General features: G+C 42.4%; 1 protein-coding gene across 2 annotated transcripts in view; it reads left to right on the top strand.

Annotated features, from left to right (window-relative positions):
• The window catches only part of CFH (complement factor H), an 83,664-nt gene that overhangs the window by 47,540 nt on the left and 20,688 nt on the right, over nucleotides 1-15,436 (top strand). Inside the window, exons 12-18 of one of the 2 annotated variants that reach the window (XM_060232362.1) lie at nucleotides 1,787-1,960; nucleotides 2,665-2,853; nucleotides 5,844-6,023; nucleotides 6,378-6,533; nucleotides 8,187-8,357; nucleotides 9,890-10,063; nucleotides 11,721-11,897. In XM_060232362.1, the coding sequence (XP_060088345.1) occupies nucleotides 1,787-1,960; nucleotides 2,665-2,853; nucleotides 5,844-6,023; nucleotides 6,378-6,533; nucleotides 8,187-8,357; nucleotides 9,890-10,063; nucleotides 11,721-11,897 (1,221 nt within the window). The remainder of the gene's footprint in view (nucleotides 1-1,786; nucleotides 1,961-2,664; nucleotides 2,854-5,843; nucleotides 6,024-6,377; nucleotides 6,534-8,186; nucleotides 8,358-9,889; nucleotides 10,064-11,720; nucleotides 11,898-15,436) is intronic. The other variant, XM_060232363.1, reaches the window with a different exon arrangement.

The following is a 15,436-nucleotide window of genomic DNA, read 5'->3' as shown; positions in this document are numbered from 1 at the left end:
TTCTGTAAACCATCTTTGGAGCATGATTTTAGACAAAAATGGACATTTTACTGAAGATACTTTTGTTTATGCAAAGCATCACATGCTTGTTGATCTGGGAAGTCTAATCTCTCCAGTCTTTCTAAAACGAATAGTTTCCTCTGGAACAACTGCTCTTTGAATAAGGGAATAATCTGAAAATTATTTTTACTTATGTTTAAAGTATATAGGCAACAAATATATAAATAACAAAGTAGTAATACTAGGTTTATGAATCAAAGGATTAAAAGTCAACTGAAAGCATTTTCAGTATACTGTACACATGTACATAAATGATAGTACCATACTGATCTGCTCCACATATCTTTAAGAAAATGCCAGAGATTACAAACTGGGGGATCTGGAAGCTAGAACCATGCCTTAATCTGTCCCCCACCATTTCAGCTCCCCAGTACAAGCCACTATCCCGTTGTTCACTTCTTTTGGTTATCCCAAATGCTACTGGCCAGCAGGTGGCACTGTAGTCTCCTCACTTAGAGATTGTCCTGTGACATAAGGCATTAAGGGATTTTCCCCAGGCCTGGGGTTGCAAACTCTCAGGTGAGGCTTGGACTTCTCCCCAAACCACAACAGATTTCTAGACTACAGAGACCAGTTCCCCTGATGGAGAAGGTGGCAGGATCAGAGCACTTTCCTAGGACAGCCAAGTTACTTGTTTCAGCACACAACCTCCCACTCTCAGCCTCCGTCCCCCATCATCACTGTATAGGGCAGCAGGGGGAAATGTGAGGAGCCAAGTGCCATACAATGACACTCATGACTGTGTAATTGGAAATAGCATCACCAAACTGCAGGGTGCTCTGTGATTCATCCCAAATCTCTGGTCTTTAACATACAGTTTTGGGGAATTTCTTGAGCATCCCGCAACATGATGATGTCACAGCTGGTTACACAGTGGGAAGTGGCTTTGTGGTGTCACTGAATGCCATTTAGATAAGGCTTGTCCTTCCTCAGTCTCCTGGGAGTTGCCAACCCAGATAGTTGGTTGGAGCTGGAGCTGCCAGGTATCCACTATTGATCTGGGCAGACCAGTGTTTTCATTGATATTTTGGGGGAAAGCTGACAACCTTACCAAGCCCAAACAGAGCAAAGCATGGTATTTAGACATGGAGGAGGCAGTGCAAAGCCCAAGCAGGAAGCAGCAATTTCTGTTGCTTTGTACTGGAACTCAGTTTGTCTGGCTTTGTTTTGTTTTGTTTAAATTATCTGGCAACCCTAATCCAGGCGGTTCCCCAGGCAGGTATTTTGGCAATTCTAATCAGGCCCTGGAAATCCTCAAACTCTGGCTGTACGGAATGACTCCTAGATAAAATTGTATACATATATCTTGCCTGCTTGGCTTTACTTTCTCTCTGCCATTTATGCAACTCCATCTTGATTGTGCCTTCAGAATAGCTACCCTTCCATTGTGACTTCTGGAAGGGAAATAGAATGTTTTATTTAAATAAATGGCTGTATATTGATTGCTTAAAGGGGTGGTGGAATGACTGCTCATTTTAAACACTGGTGGAAAGGAGATGCAGACAGCTAAAATTGGTATTTAGTTTGTTCATATATACTTTTGTTATTTTAAATTATGTAAATGGGTAGAAGGGAGGAGCACACTAGAAAGGAGTGATTTGCTTCAAATTGCTTTGCTTTATTATTTAATAATGTTTTGATTGTTTGGATATATTTTAACAAACAGATGAATTTAAGCAACATTCCCGTAATTGTAGTACTGTCTTTCCTCAAAAAAATTCTTTAGCAATACAATGTGAAGGTCTCCTTCTGGAGAAAGGGGATGTCAATCCAAGAAAGGACAAATACTTGTACAACGATGTAGTACGATTTAGCTGTCGCGCAGGACACAAAAGGGTTGGTCCTATCTCTGCTCAATGTTATCATTTTGGATGGTCTCCACCACCGCCTATCTGTAAAGGTAGGTATTTTTACAGGTTCTTTAGCAAAACCAGACTTAAAGGTTTTTGGTATTCTTATAATGGGTTTTGGCTATATTGTGATATTTTACCATACAAAGTAATCTGTTCTAGAATATGTTTCAGTATTCTCCAAATTGCCAGTTAGCACTCACTGAAATTTCCCAGGCTTGATTCATAAGTAAAAGAGAATTTTTTTTGAAACTCTGTTGGGGGTGGGTGGTGGGATTTACAGATGTTACATTACAGAGTACTAAATTATCATGGTATGCATTTAACCATTTGGCAGGCTAACAAAATGGTAAGCCATTTGCCAGTATCATCCTACCAACTGAGGAGGAAAAGTTTCTCTCTAGATTATTTCCCCAGATTTCTGACCTGATACAGATTACAAACTCATCAAATATTTAAATGCACATGGAGGTGTTTCACCACTTGGGGATTACCTGCAAGTTTAATAGTAACTGCTTCCCCACAATTTTTATGCCCTTTATTAAAAAGCAAGGAACCATGCCAATGGTGCCAATAATTCAAGTCCCCACCCCATTCTTCCTGACTAGAACTGAGTGCACTCAGCAGCAAAGCTTGAGATGGTTGTGAAAAGTGATCCATGGACTGTGGTACTAAACATGCCTTCTTGGAAGTATGCCATAGTTAGGACTTCATTTGAATGAACAAATTCAGGCCTGGAATAATATTTTTTTAGCTCCAGAAAATGTCAGCTCTTGTCAGCCACCTAGCAACATTACAGATGGCAGAATTATCACTCCTCTTCAAAAACAATATCCACATGGTCATCAAGTAGAATATGAGTGCAACGTCAAATACGCCATGACCGGATCAAAGAAGATAGAGTGTGTTGATGGACGATGGACATCTTTGCCCTCCTGTACAGGTAATCTGTGCCATCAAGAGAAATTTATTAATGGGAGAAATTGTGTGTTCCAACTTTGTTTTGCTCTGCCTCTCCCACTGCTGCAAAAACAACAAAAATACTTTCCATGAGTGCTGCTTCTATGTGTAGGTTTATATAAATTAAATTCTAAAATAAAAGTACTTGAATTATTCTTTAGCAGGGCATCGAATCAGGTGTACTTAAGTGTTTGGCTCTCTCTACAGTCTCTATGCTTTTCCTTAAGTACAGCAACCAAATTTAGAATGTCTTGCATCACTAATTGGAGTAGTCTTGAAGATAATTTGCAGAGCATTTTCAGTGATAATCTAGGTAGGCCAAGCTATGTTGAGAATCTGAGTTCCACTTGGAAGTTATTGTAAGTGAATCTGAAATGAAGTTGTCTAAAAAAAATTCTCAGAATTCTCCTCTGAAAAGTTGAAGATGAGAATATTCTTTGTATTCAAACCCAAAACTGTGAAATTTTAAAATTTAGGCATGTATGAATATGCATTTTTAACTTCTTTTTTATTTTGTGCATGGTTGCGGAAACTGCTTTTGCCCCATCTATTTTCTGTGATAAATTTTCCACATTCATTTTTTCCTTACTGCCATTTTTCTTGCCAGAATTGCCAGTCCACATGAGTGCTACCCAGACTTTGCTTCAATCTTTCCTTCAACATTACAGCAAACCAGTTTTGGGAAAGATCTCAGGAAAGCTGGGAAAATTTGAAAGGTGCACAGAAACACCACAATGCTGCGGGCAAGTTGAGGGGGGATTGCTTCCTACTAGCATCTAACCCAGTGCAAACAACCTGTGTGTAAGGGATTGGGGCTCAAACTGAATATTGAATACTGTATACAGTTCTGGTCACTGTATCTTAAAATTGATATCATATATCTCCATGTCTCAAAAATGATATAACAGAGCTGGAAAAAGGGGTGATCAAGATGATTGGTGCACCTTCCCTATGAGGAAAGGCTCAAGAGCCTGATACTTTTCAATTTAGAAAAGAGGTAACTAAGGTGGGACATGATAGAGGTTATGCATGTTGTAGAGAAAGTTAACATAATACTAGAGGGTATCCAACAAAGCTGAGGGGCAATAGATTCAGGACAAACAAAGGAAATACTTATTTACACAGGCATAGACAGGTTTAAAAGATTAGACATATTCATGGAGGATAGGTCTATCAATAGCTACTAGCCAGGGTGACTTAGGGGAACCTCTACATTTAGAGGTTGTCAGCCTCTAAATGTGGAGGTTGTCAGACCTCAGCCTTTATGTCTTCTTGTTGGACCTCTAAAGGAACCGGTTGGCCAGAATGCTGAACTAGGTGGACCACTGTCTGACCCAGTAGTGCTCTTATGTTCATATGATCGTCAGCCAACTGTGATGCCAGCTGTGAGTTCCCTGTGGGAATTCCATTCAGAAGTCCCGAGCAGCCTGCTTCTGATTGTGATTGTGGCATGGGAGAAGGACTTCTGCCACTCCTCTCTGCTATTTTTCTGACCTCAAACAGTCCCAGGGGCTTATTTGCTCTCGGGGGGGGGGGGGGAAGTGTCCCAGCGGCACCCACTAGAATGTGGAGTGCCACAAGGGGCAATCCTTTCCACAATGCTATTTAACATCTATATGCACCCCCTTCATGTGCAAGCATTCAGTGTACATAAAGCTTGCTTATGAGGACAGTGATTTTCCCTAGGATTGTTTTGAATTGGGAAAATGTCATGGCAGGAAGGTAAGGAACCTCCTTCCTCCATGCCATGGTTCTGATCCAGATTAGACCATGCGGTGCTTCTGAAACAAGTTTCCATGGGAACTTACAACTGTCATATGGCTGCATGTCCCTGCAGTGATCACAGGAACCTGAGAAATGCTTTATCAAACAGAGGAAATGTTCAACATGGGCGGTTGCCACGTTGATGGAGAAATGGAAGATGGAATTGTTTTTGAGAAATAAATGTAATGGTCTAATCCCATAAGAATCAGCCCACAAATCTTATTGGCATAAGAATAAGGGTTTACTCAGTTTCAATCACATTCCTTGGCTATTGGCTGTGAGCCATTTGCAAATCATTTTGCAAATAAAATCTCATAGCTCCGCCGTGACCTCCCAGCCACACTTGATAACAATACATGAACTGGAAGCCCCTTGCCCGTCTTTGGGTCCAGTTTTGGACCACTTCAGTCTGCTCTCTCAGGAGGATGTTGAAAAGACCCTGGTGGCTGTGAAACCAACCACATGCCCCCTTGATCCCTGCCTGTCGTGACTGGTTAAAGCCAGTGGCAACGAGGTTGGGATCCCCTTTTGGAAGATTATCAACTTGTCCCTATTATTAGGGACCTTCCTGGGGGCTTTGAAGGAGGCCGTGGTTCATCCTCTCCTAAAGAAATCATCTTTGGACCCTACAGTCCATACAAACTACCACCCAGTGTCGAACTTACCATTCCTGGGCAAGGTAGTGGAGCGGGCAGTGGCTCCAGGTTTTCTTGGAGGAAATGGACATCCTGGATCCCTTCCAGTCTGGCTTTCACCCTGCCTGTGGGATGGAGGCAGTGCTGGCCACCTTAGTGGATGACCTCCAGAGGCATCTGAATTGAGGTGGTTTGGTGCTGCTGATCTGTCAGCATCATTCGATATGGTCAACCATGATGTGTTGGCCCACTGCCTTGCCAATGCAGGGATTTGGGGATTAGCCTTGCAGTGGCTGACCTCCTTTCTCCAGGGTCAGGGGCAGAGGTTGGCTCTCGGGGGGGGGGAGTGTCCCAGCGGCACCCACTAGAATGTGGAGTGCCGCAAGGGGCAATCCTTTCCACAATGCTATTTAACATCTATATGCACCCCCTTGCCCAGATGGTCTGGAGGTATAGGCAGTGTTGTCACCAATATGCTGATGACACCAAGCTCTATCTCTATATGAGCCCACTTGTGAGAAAGGGCAGAATATAAATCTAAAAATTAAATTAAATTAAATGTGTTTTACTGTAGCAGAGGAAAGAACCTGTCGGCCACCTCCTCATATTCGCAATGAACTTTACACCAGGATCCGTCAACGGAAATATTTCCATGGTGAAACAGTGGCATATGAATGTGATGAAGGCTTTGCAGTTGTTGGAACCAATCCAGCCAAGTGCCTCTATGGCGAGTGGGACTTACCTTCATGTGTTGGTAAGCCATAGCATTACAAACAAACCAGCTAAACTATATGTAGGTGCTTTGGAGGTTCTAGCGTTACTCTAGCACAGAGATTAAGCAGAAACCCCTGCCTGAGTTCTCATCCTGTCTCTGGCATGACACACTAATGGAGCCATAAGCAAGAGGCATCCTGGCCTCAGTTTTCCTTCTGTAATATGTGAAGAATGCCCAGGAGCGTTCTAAAGAATACTTGAAATAAATGGGGTTTAAAAACATAACACATTCTAGATGAATAAATAACAGAAATGCTTTTTTCAAGTATTTAAATTCCTTTCCATTGTTATTTCTTAATAAACAACCTTACCTAAACAACATTTGAATTGTTAGATGGTTGTGAACGTCCAGAGATACCTAAGAATACAAACTCTGACCCCCTGAAAGACCGCTATAGGAACAACGAACTTATCCACTACAGCTGTGATTCCAGACAGTATACAACAAAATGTGTTAAAGGAAATTGGTCACCCAAGCCTGACTGCAGAGGTAGAGTCTTGCATGCGCTATACAAGTTGTTGCTTTCTTAACTGGGATAACTGTGAGAAGTGAAAATGGGGCAGAACAGATCAACACTGCTTTCCTGAGTAATTTTTGTGAGTGGGCCACTGCTCTATTATAAAGGCCTCTTGCAGCTATGACCTCTGCAACCTTGGCTTCCAGTGTGGTGCCACACAGGCAGGTGTCTTCATCACATGATGTTGAAAGCACTTTGTCAGCACAGGGAAAAATCATCCGAAGCCATCACTACTACCACTCCCATTGGTTTCCTATTCACACCAAAGCAGCCAATGGCTTTGATTTCTGGAGAAGTGCGCTTGACCACGAAAGCTCATACCTTGAATAAAACTTTGTTGTTCTTTAGGGTGCTGCTGAACTCTAACTTTATTCTGTTGCTTCAGACCACCAGGTCTACCCACCTGGTTGATTTTTCTTAGCCTTAAAATAGAACACAGATTGCTGTGGAGAAGGTTGCTAGAGAGCTCCAGCCCGGTGAACTGCTATGCCCTGTGTGCAACCCAGATGGGATTCCATGCCAGCCTTTTTTATCAACTGTGGCCCAACTAGTGGCAATCTGCAGTGAATTATATGACTATATATTCACATTAAAGTTGAGGGCAGGAATTTGGATCCCTTATATGGAGGCATCCCGGAAAGCATAGAAACCTAGCCTGGTTCATGTACTGCCTAGAATGCCACAGTGGAGAAAGGGTGGGATGTAAAGAAAGAAGAAAAGGCCAGCAGTGGGGCATCATAGCTGCAGTTCTCACACTGTATTGCCATTCTCACAGGTGGGTCATAAGGCCGAAAAGGTGGGAGGAAGCAAAAAAAATGAGGTAGGAAAGGGAACTCTGGGAGGCTCAATGCAAATTTCAGTTTGCTGCTGCATAATATGTATGAAATACACTCTGATGCTTACTAAGGCTATATATTCAGAAGGAACTATGAAAAATAGAATAGAACGAGTTCTGTGTTAATTAATGTATATTCCAGAATTTTGTATTATGGAGGGGGAAGGTTCCCCAAATTCTCCATAAACCACATCTGGAAAAGGAGAGCAAGTTCCCTGGTTGGGTTCCACTTCAAAAGGTTTGAGAGAACCACAGCCTTTTTATTGTTTAAGTTTCCAGGGAACTGATCAGGTGGCAAGAGGAACTCACTAGAACATGCCTCAGGATCAAACATTGTACAGCAGTTGTAGGGATGCCAGCCTCCAGGTGGGACTTGGGGATCCCCCAGAATTGCAGCTCATCTCCAGACCACGGAGATCAGTTCCTCTGGAGAAAATGGATGCTTTGGAGGGTGGACTGTATGGCATTGTACTATACTGAGGTCCCTGTCCTCCCAATGCTCCACTTTCAAATCTCCAGGAGTTTTCCAACCTGGATCTAACAACTCTTCCTCCTCATTGCTCACTGGTGGCCTGGGGGACCAGATAATGCTGTGCACTGGTCAGATTGGTCCATGTATATTGCAGCTAAGGGAATTAAGATATCACAATTTTCAATTTGTCTGAGGGAAGTTACTAAAGATATTTGACAAATTGACCATGGTAAAGGATTATTAAATATTCTGAGATTCCAAGATGTTTCATGTTATTTTGATTTCTTAATTTCTAACGGAAAGATATCTTTGTTAAAGAACTCTGCCCACCTCCACCTCAGCTTCCAAATGCTGTTGAAATAACTGAGGTGAGAAACTATGAAAATGGAGAAAAGATACACTTTACATGTAAGGAACACTTCCTGCTTGAAGGGCCAGAAGAAATATTGTGTGAAGATGGAAAGTGGAAAAAGCCCCCACGCTGTATTGGTGTGTATTTTGCTCTTGTTTTGAGAATGTCAGTGTTAGAGAAGAGTATAAATGATAAAACTGCTATGTTCCAGCAACTTCTATGCACATTTACTTAGAAATAAGCTCTGTTTATTTGATAAGTCAATGTACGTAGGATTTTTGTCATTGTCTGTGAAATAATCTTTATATCATATTTCTTGAGCTATCTAACTTTCACATTTTTGCTGCTTGCCAGGAACATTCAGGAAAAATACAACTAAACATCTACAATTGTGACCAGAGCTTTTTTTGTAGAAAAAGCCCAGCAGGAACTCATTTGTATATTAGGCCACACCCCCAGTGCCAAGCCAGCTGGAACTGCGTTCCTGTGTGTTCCTGTTAAAAAAAAAAAAGGCCCTGATTGTGACTATAACTACTAAATAACAAAAATGGGTGCAATACTGGCAATGTTTAGCAGTCTTGATTGCAGGGGGACAGAGTTAAATTTTGCCCTTTGAAATCAAAGAGGTGAAAACTGTTTCAGAACTACATGCAAAGTATTGCAGACGCTGAAATGCTTTTGTCTGTGAGGTCAAAATATTCAAGTGCAGTGACAGGTGCTATCATCAGGGCCAAATCAAGTACAACAGTTTCTTTATTCGTGGACATTCAGGCCCCTGATATGTTCATGGGATAGGAAACAAGACTTAAACCTTGGCTCCCTACCCTATTTTCCTCACTTGAAATAGCCCGGGGGGGGGCACTGTTTGCTCCACACAAATGCATACATGCTGCTAGGGATACAACTTCTTCAACACTCGTGGCAGCCTAGGAAAATCTCACCAGGAGGGAAGCTTAAGTCCCCTCTCCTTCTGCACTACAGTCCTGATCAGAAAGAACATTTCATGCCTGATAATGAAGTTTAGGAAAATGTGTGGATGTGCGGAAATGGGGACATCTGATTAAATGATTGTTTTGGAATATTTCAAAAGAATGCGCGTGTGTGTGTGCGTGTTGCTCTGTATTCACAGAAAATGGCAGATACAGCTTGGAGAGTATCATGTGTAACACTCCCTCCATGTACACAACAGATTAGTGCCAATGTTATAATGGCCAAAAACAGCTTCATTATTGAGAATCCCTCCTGAATTATCTTTTCTTATGGTACCTTTTATTTGTTTTATTGACTGACTTTTATTAAAAATATATTTGAAGTGATTTATATATATTTGGTTTCTTCCTGGCACGTGAAAGAAAAATGGAAGATTTCCTCAAGCATTTTAGATATATACTGTACAACAGATCCTGGCTCATTTGTTCCTTTATTGCATTATTATTATTATTGTGGTGGTGGTGGTGGTTTGTTGTGGTTGTTGTTGCGCTTTTGTGGCTCTTTTTTGAAAACTGATATCACAAAAGCATGATAATCCTACCTTTGTAAGAAGCAATCATAGTAGTCCAGATTTTTCTACTATTTGAAGAAATGTATTATAAGTGTAAAACACAATGAATGCATTCTTTCTACTATCCTTGTTAATTTGGTAACAATGGATGTTGCTTACATTTTCTAGATGCAAGTTGTGGAAATCCCCCTCCAATTGCCAATGGTAATGCAGTGAATGGTACTCATGGAAGGTATCTACCTGGAACAACAGTGGAATATCATTGCAATGAAGGTTTTGACATTATTGGAGTATTTCCAACATGCAGAAATAGGAACTGGACCCCAGTGCCAACTTGTAATGGTAATGTTGCATGTTTTTGTTGAAAAGTATAGGGACCCATTGGTGTAAGCCTGCTGCTCTTTTACAGCAGGCAGTAGAAGTCTGTAATGAAGAACTCCAGTGAGTTTATATGAATGTTGCAAGCCAAAAAGAACTGAGCCAGCTAAGCTAGGAAAAAGAATCTAACTGAGCTAGGAGAAAAAGGGTTTTTTTTACCTTTCCTAAACTGGTAATTTACTGGGGAGCATTAACTGCAGTTGCTTTGTGAGAGGCAGAGTCTGAGGGTGAGTGGGTGTTTGTAGCCTTCTGGAGAGTGGTGTTTTAGTCTGGGTTGATTTGGGGTCTTTGCTGGGTCTGTTGCTCATTGAGTAAGGTCTGTTTGCCTGGGGCTGATTACAAGCCTCACTGTCTGTTGTTGCTACTTGGAGGCAAGGGCTGTGGGCCTCTGAACTGTAAGGCTCCTCTAAGGCAAAGGCATGAGCCTTTGACATGAGCTGAAGGGCAAGAGTCAAAGGGCACCCCTAGCCCCAGGCCTACAGTAGGTCCTGTACGAAGAGCCCTTTAAGCTCTTAGAGGATTGGCTACATCAGGGGGGTATAGCCTAATATGCAAAGGGGTTCCTGTTACAAAAAAAAAGCCCTGGTGATGGAAGGCTATGTATGGGGAATAAAGGGAGGGAGGCAAGCGTCACTGGAGAGGGAAACACATTATAAGTGTCTATATGCCAATGTTTAAACCATGCTGCAGGAGAAGCCATCCCAGGATTGAGTTGGCTTTTTAAAAAAAAGTATTTTTCTTTTTGGGTCTATTGGACTTGAAAAAGAATTGAGATTTCTAAGAAATCCCAGATCCAACTTCCATACTGGTATTGTAACTATAGCACTATGTTATGCTTCCAAATATTTCCATATCTGAATGCACATCTCTGGCACACGGGTAGCCCAAAACGAAGTACCCTTCTAATCTTCAGTTCCAGAATTATAAATATATTTCATACTGAGGTTCATTGCTGTATTGCTTGACTATTTCAAGTAAGTCATTGGTCTTACACTTGGTTCTGGGGAACCCTGTCATAATGGATTCCTCTGTGAGAAGTTTAGTAGTGGCAGACAACTTCTTTACAGAGCCACCAGATCAATGTCTTCCTTTACTGATCTTTGACAACAACGCATAGACCCAGGAGAATATGGAAAAAACACCATATCAGTTGATGGCAAAGTCTTAATAGACATGAAGGACCCTAGGTTATGCCCTCCAAATCTCTGCAACAAAGAGACATTCCTTTAAAGACACTGAGGTTCCTTCACAGGCAAGTCAACATTGAGAGGCTTCCTTGAGGGCTGGGATTTTGAAAACCACTGTGCTAGAATATGCCCAAATCAAACAAATTTTGTAAGGTTTGAAGATTGTTCCTGACAGTTACCTTAAACAATCCAGCTGTTTGCTTTTCTTTCTATTCTATACTTTTCAGCCTACCTGCTGTCTAGAATCATACAGGATAGTGGTCCTTCTAACTATTACATCATCCTGTGCTGCTTTATTTACCTGATCTTTGAATCTTGTTCTATTTCTAGGCTCAATATTTGACATACAATTTTGTCCAGTCTCTTTGGTAGAAAAATCCTGGTTTAGACATGTTGATTCCTCAACAACAGGTTCCCATTTTATATCTTATCAGAAAAGCCATGTGGACCTCCCCCACAAGTCTTTGAAGCAACACTTGCTGGAAGAGACAAACAAAGCTATGAGTCTGGAGAAATAGTACATTATGTGTGCCATCCAGGATTTGCTCCTGATGGGTCCCTCGAAGTGACATGCAGGAAGGGGCAATGGACAGAACCTCCTACCTGTGAAGGTACAGTTTTTGTTTTTCCTTGGGCAATAATTTCCAAACTGGTGGTTTTCAAAAGGGAGCAGTGAAATAATGGGATTGAACAGCAAGAGAGACAGAGGATAGCCTTGTTGGTTTTCTCTTGGTTGGAGCTTCAAGTAGCCATCTGGTGTTCACTGTTTGTTATAGAGTACAATACATCAAGAAATTACAGTAACGTTTGTTGCTAAAGCACAAACTAAAGCACAAGTAAAAAGGGTTCTGGGCAGGTCCTATCCGCTGAGGAGTCACTATTCGTAAAAAAGTTAATAGTTGCTTTGATGGCCATTGATTTGATTCTGGCCCATGCCCAAACCACGGCAAGAGCTGGGGGCTCCTGTCCCCACTGCAGCTCCCATAGCCTGTAACCAGACTGTAGAGAGCAGCTATCCTAAAACTGATGTCTGTGTGGCTAATGACATACCCTCCCAGTGACACCATCAACTCAGCTGCCAGCTTATAGGTTTTCCTCCTCCAGGTATTTTTGGAGGGCATGATGTCTTGTCACCTGCCTACTCACAAAGTAACAGAATAAATTATGTTATAAACCCCTGAGTGAGGCACAGAGGGATTCTCTTTCCTCTCCCTCCTAAGGCACTGTGGCCCAGAATCCCCCTTGTTGTACCTAAAAGAGATAAAGTACTTGACAGTATCTGTTAATAGATGCCATGACCCTTGAGGAAGAACTTTGTATCATCCCAGCTGAAAATTCTAATGTCCTTGTACACATCAATGAAGCTGGTCTGGTGTAGTTAGAAACTGCCATTCGAAACCTTAAGAGTCAGTTAAAAACTCAAGACAAGTACTGGTGTTTCAAGGGAAGGAGTTCGAGTACTGGATAGAATCACAGTATTCTGGAAACCAAAAGAATTAGAGAATACTCAAAGAAAGTGTACTGGAGCGATTGGGTAAAACACTGGAACAAAAGCCTCTCAACATAAAGTTTTAAGTCTCTGTGAAAAGATTAAGAAATTCATTAGCCTGAAACATATAAGGACTAAAGCCTGTGCATTTTAGCTGAGTTCTCTATACTGAGTTACCTCAGAAATTTTACCCCTGATTTCACCTGAGCTTTTTTTCCTCTGTGTTGAATAACATATTTTGTTAATTTGGAATATAAAACTTCTTGAGTGCCATTTAAGTTGTAAAAGTTAAAGGGGGCTCCCATTCCTTCCCTCAGGTTCCTGGACTGAGCAAACTGAGAAAATATACTGTGACCCTTTAATCCATCCCCCCCAGTGCACATGAAGCAATGGCCCATGGCCAATCCCAGGCAAAAGTGCTCCTGGCCTACATGCCAGTGCAAAAATCAGAAAGAACCTTCAGCTAGCCTCAAGCAGCTGTGCTGAGCAAGCAGATGGCCCGCTGATCAGCTGGAGCAGTCCTTTAATTCTCAACTGTGTCCAGTGTGCACATGGTCAGCTGAACAACTGGGGTGGCCCTTTATTCTCCAGCATCCGTTGTGGTGAAAGGGAAGGGGAGAAAAAGGAAGTGTGTGAAACCCTGTTATCAATGTCTGCAGCTCCAAACCCCAGCTGCCTGATAAAGCAGGAGAAGCACAGTGATCATTAGGCCTGCAAAGGCCCCCAGTAGCCTGAGAAACCCAGCCCCTAATTGAGTCCCTGCTGTGAGCTCCTCAGAGCTCATGTTGAGGCCTCTCTCCCCTGTACCTTGGCTTCTCCAGAGCCTATTGATCATGCCACAACCCCTCCCCCCCAATGCCATTTCCTGCTGCTCAGCTGCCCCCTGGTCTGAAGATCACCATGTGCTGCCAGTCAGCTACACACACACACCCTTTTTTGAAGAGACTCAGCAGCAGCAGTATGGGAAACAAACCCCTCTGCCTCCTTCCTGCCTGCTTTAACCATGTGGAGGGCTGATGCACATGTAAGTTTGGGAAGAGAGCATGAGGATGGTACCTGGTTCCAGGAAAACTGGCAATCTGAGGCCAATAATTGGGTGGTGCCAATCTAAATAGAGAAAGGGCAGGCAGGTAAGACCCCCCAGATCATCTTGTTTTGTAAAAGTGTTGCAGGGGACAAGTCCTTCCTGCATCATCTTTCCTATAGACCATACTAGTCCCCTTATCCCAGAGGCTAACCTTCTTCTCTAGTATTTGAGCAATCCACACAAGCTTATACATAATTTCCCACCCACCCACCCCTTGCTCCACCAACCCTGAATGGAATGGGCTCCTGCACATTGAATTCCCTTCAGGAGGCTGCTTTGGCAGGTGGCTGGGAAATCTATGTCAATCTGATATTCACCCTCAAAAAATTTATGTAATTCAAAATGGAGCCTTGTCAGAAAAAAAAAATGTGTCTGGAAAAAAATCTCATCCATGGAACTGTACCCAGTAGATATATCTAAAAAAAACCCCTCAGTAACCAACCAATGCTACTGTGATGGACAAGAGGCTGTCCTGCTCCTGCCCTGAAGGTTAAAATATCCACTCAGCTTTTCCATCCCTGAGCCTATGAAAATGCTCCTCCAGCATCCAATCAACTTTCAGAGGGAGGATGGCATGTTGGATGGAAGCACAATAAGAGATTAGTTCAGATCTGCTTCAGGGAGAGTGCATAGTTCAAGTCTGCCTCAGCAGAAGATCAGACAGTTTGAACAGTAGCTCTGCTTGGTAGCATGGCAACGTCGTGTAGCTCTACCTCCGGGAGAGGACAGAATACCCATTTGTTAGGCCTGTCTTTGGTGATGAGCAGAACTTGTACCATTTAGTCTGACTGTTGGAAAAAGACAGGCTCGTATGGGTGGAATCCTGTGTCAGTGAAAGAATCCAACCTAGTGGCCCATCAGTGAAAGCCTGTTTCTATGTGAAAACATTAAAGAGAATTCAAAGGATACTCCAAAATCATAACTAGCTTAATTTTTGTGCCTCAGACAGGTTTCTCCTGTGTGGAGATCTGTGCTGATGTTCTATTCTTTCAAACTACCTGTAAATAAATAGATCTTCTTTGTTCAGGTTAAAACGGATAAAAGGAAGTACTTCTTCACCCAAAGGGTGATTAACATGTGGAATTCACTGCCACAGGAGGTGGTGGCGGCCACAAGTATAGCCACCTTCAAGAAGGGTTTAGATAAAAATATGGAGCACAGGTCCATCAGTGGCTATTAGCCACAGTGTATGTGTGTATATAAAATTTTTTGCCACTGTGTGACACAGAGTGTTGGACTTGATGGGCCGTTGGCCTGATCCAACATGGCTTCTCTTATGTTCTTATGTTCTTTTCATACAACTCCTGTTTCAGTGATCTCCGTGTTCTACTTGCAAACCACAAAACTTACCTCCCACCAGCGAATGCCAAGCCTTTACACTTTTTAACCTAAGAACACCTTGTAACTGAAGGGAAGGTGTAGAGTTCTAAACAAACCTGGTTGACAAAAATCATAAAAGGCTGTGTGGGTCCCCTCATTTCCAGGAAACGGCTGTCACAGCTACATTGCCCTCATTGTCCTTTCATCTTGCCCAACTGGTTTCCTCAGTCTGCAGTTGGCAGCCCAGTTGTTAT

The sequence above is a fragment of the Heteronotia binoei genome, chromosome 2, assembly GCF_032191835.1.
Source record: "Heteronotia binoei isolate CCM8104 ecotype False Entrance Well chromosome 2, APGP_CSIRO_Hbin_v1, whole genome shotgun sequence".
Classification (NCBI taxonomy): Eukaryota; Metazoa; Chordata; class Lepidosauria; order Squamata; family Gekkonidae; genus Heteronotia; species Heteronotia binoei.
Note: the sequence above shows the minus strand (reverse complement) of the source record. Positions and strands in the feature narration are given on the sequence as shown.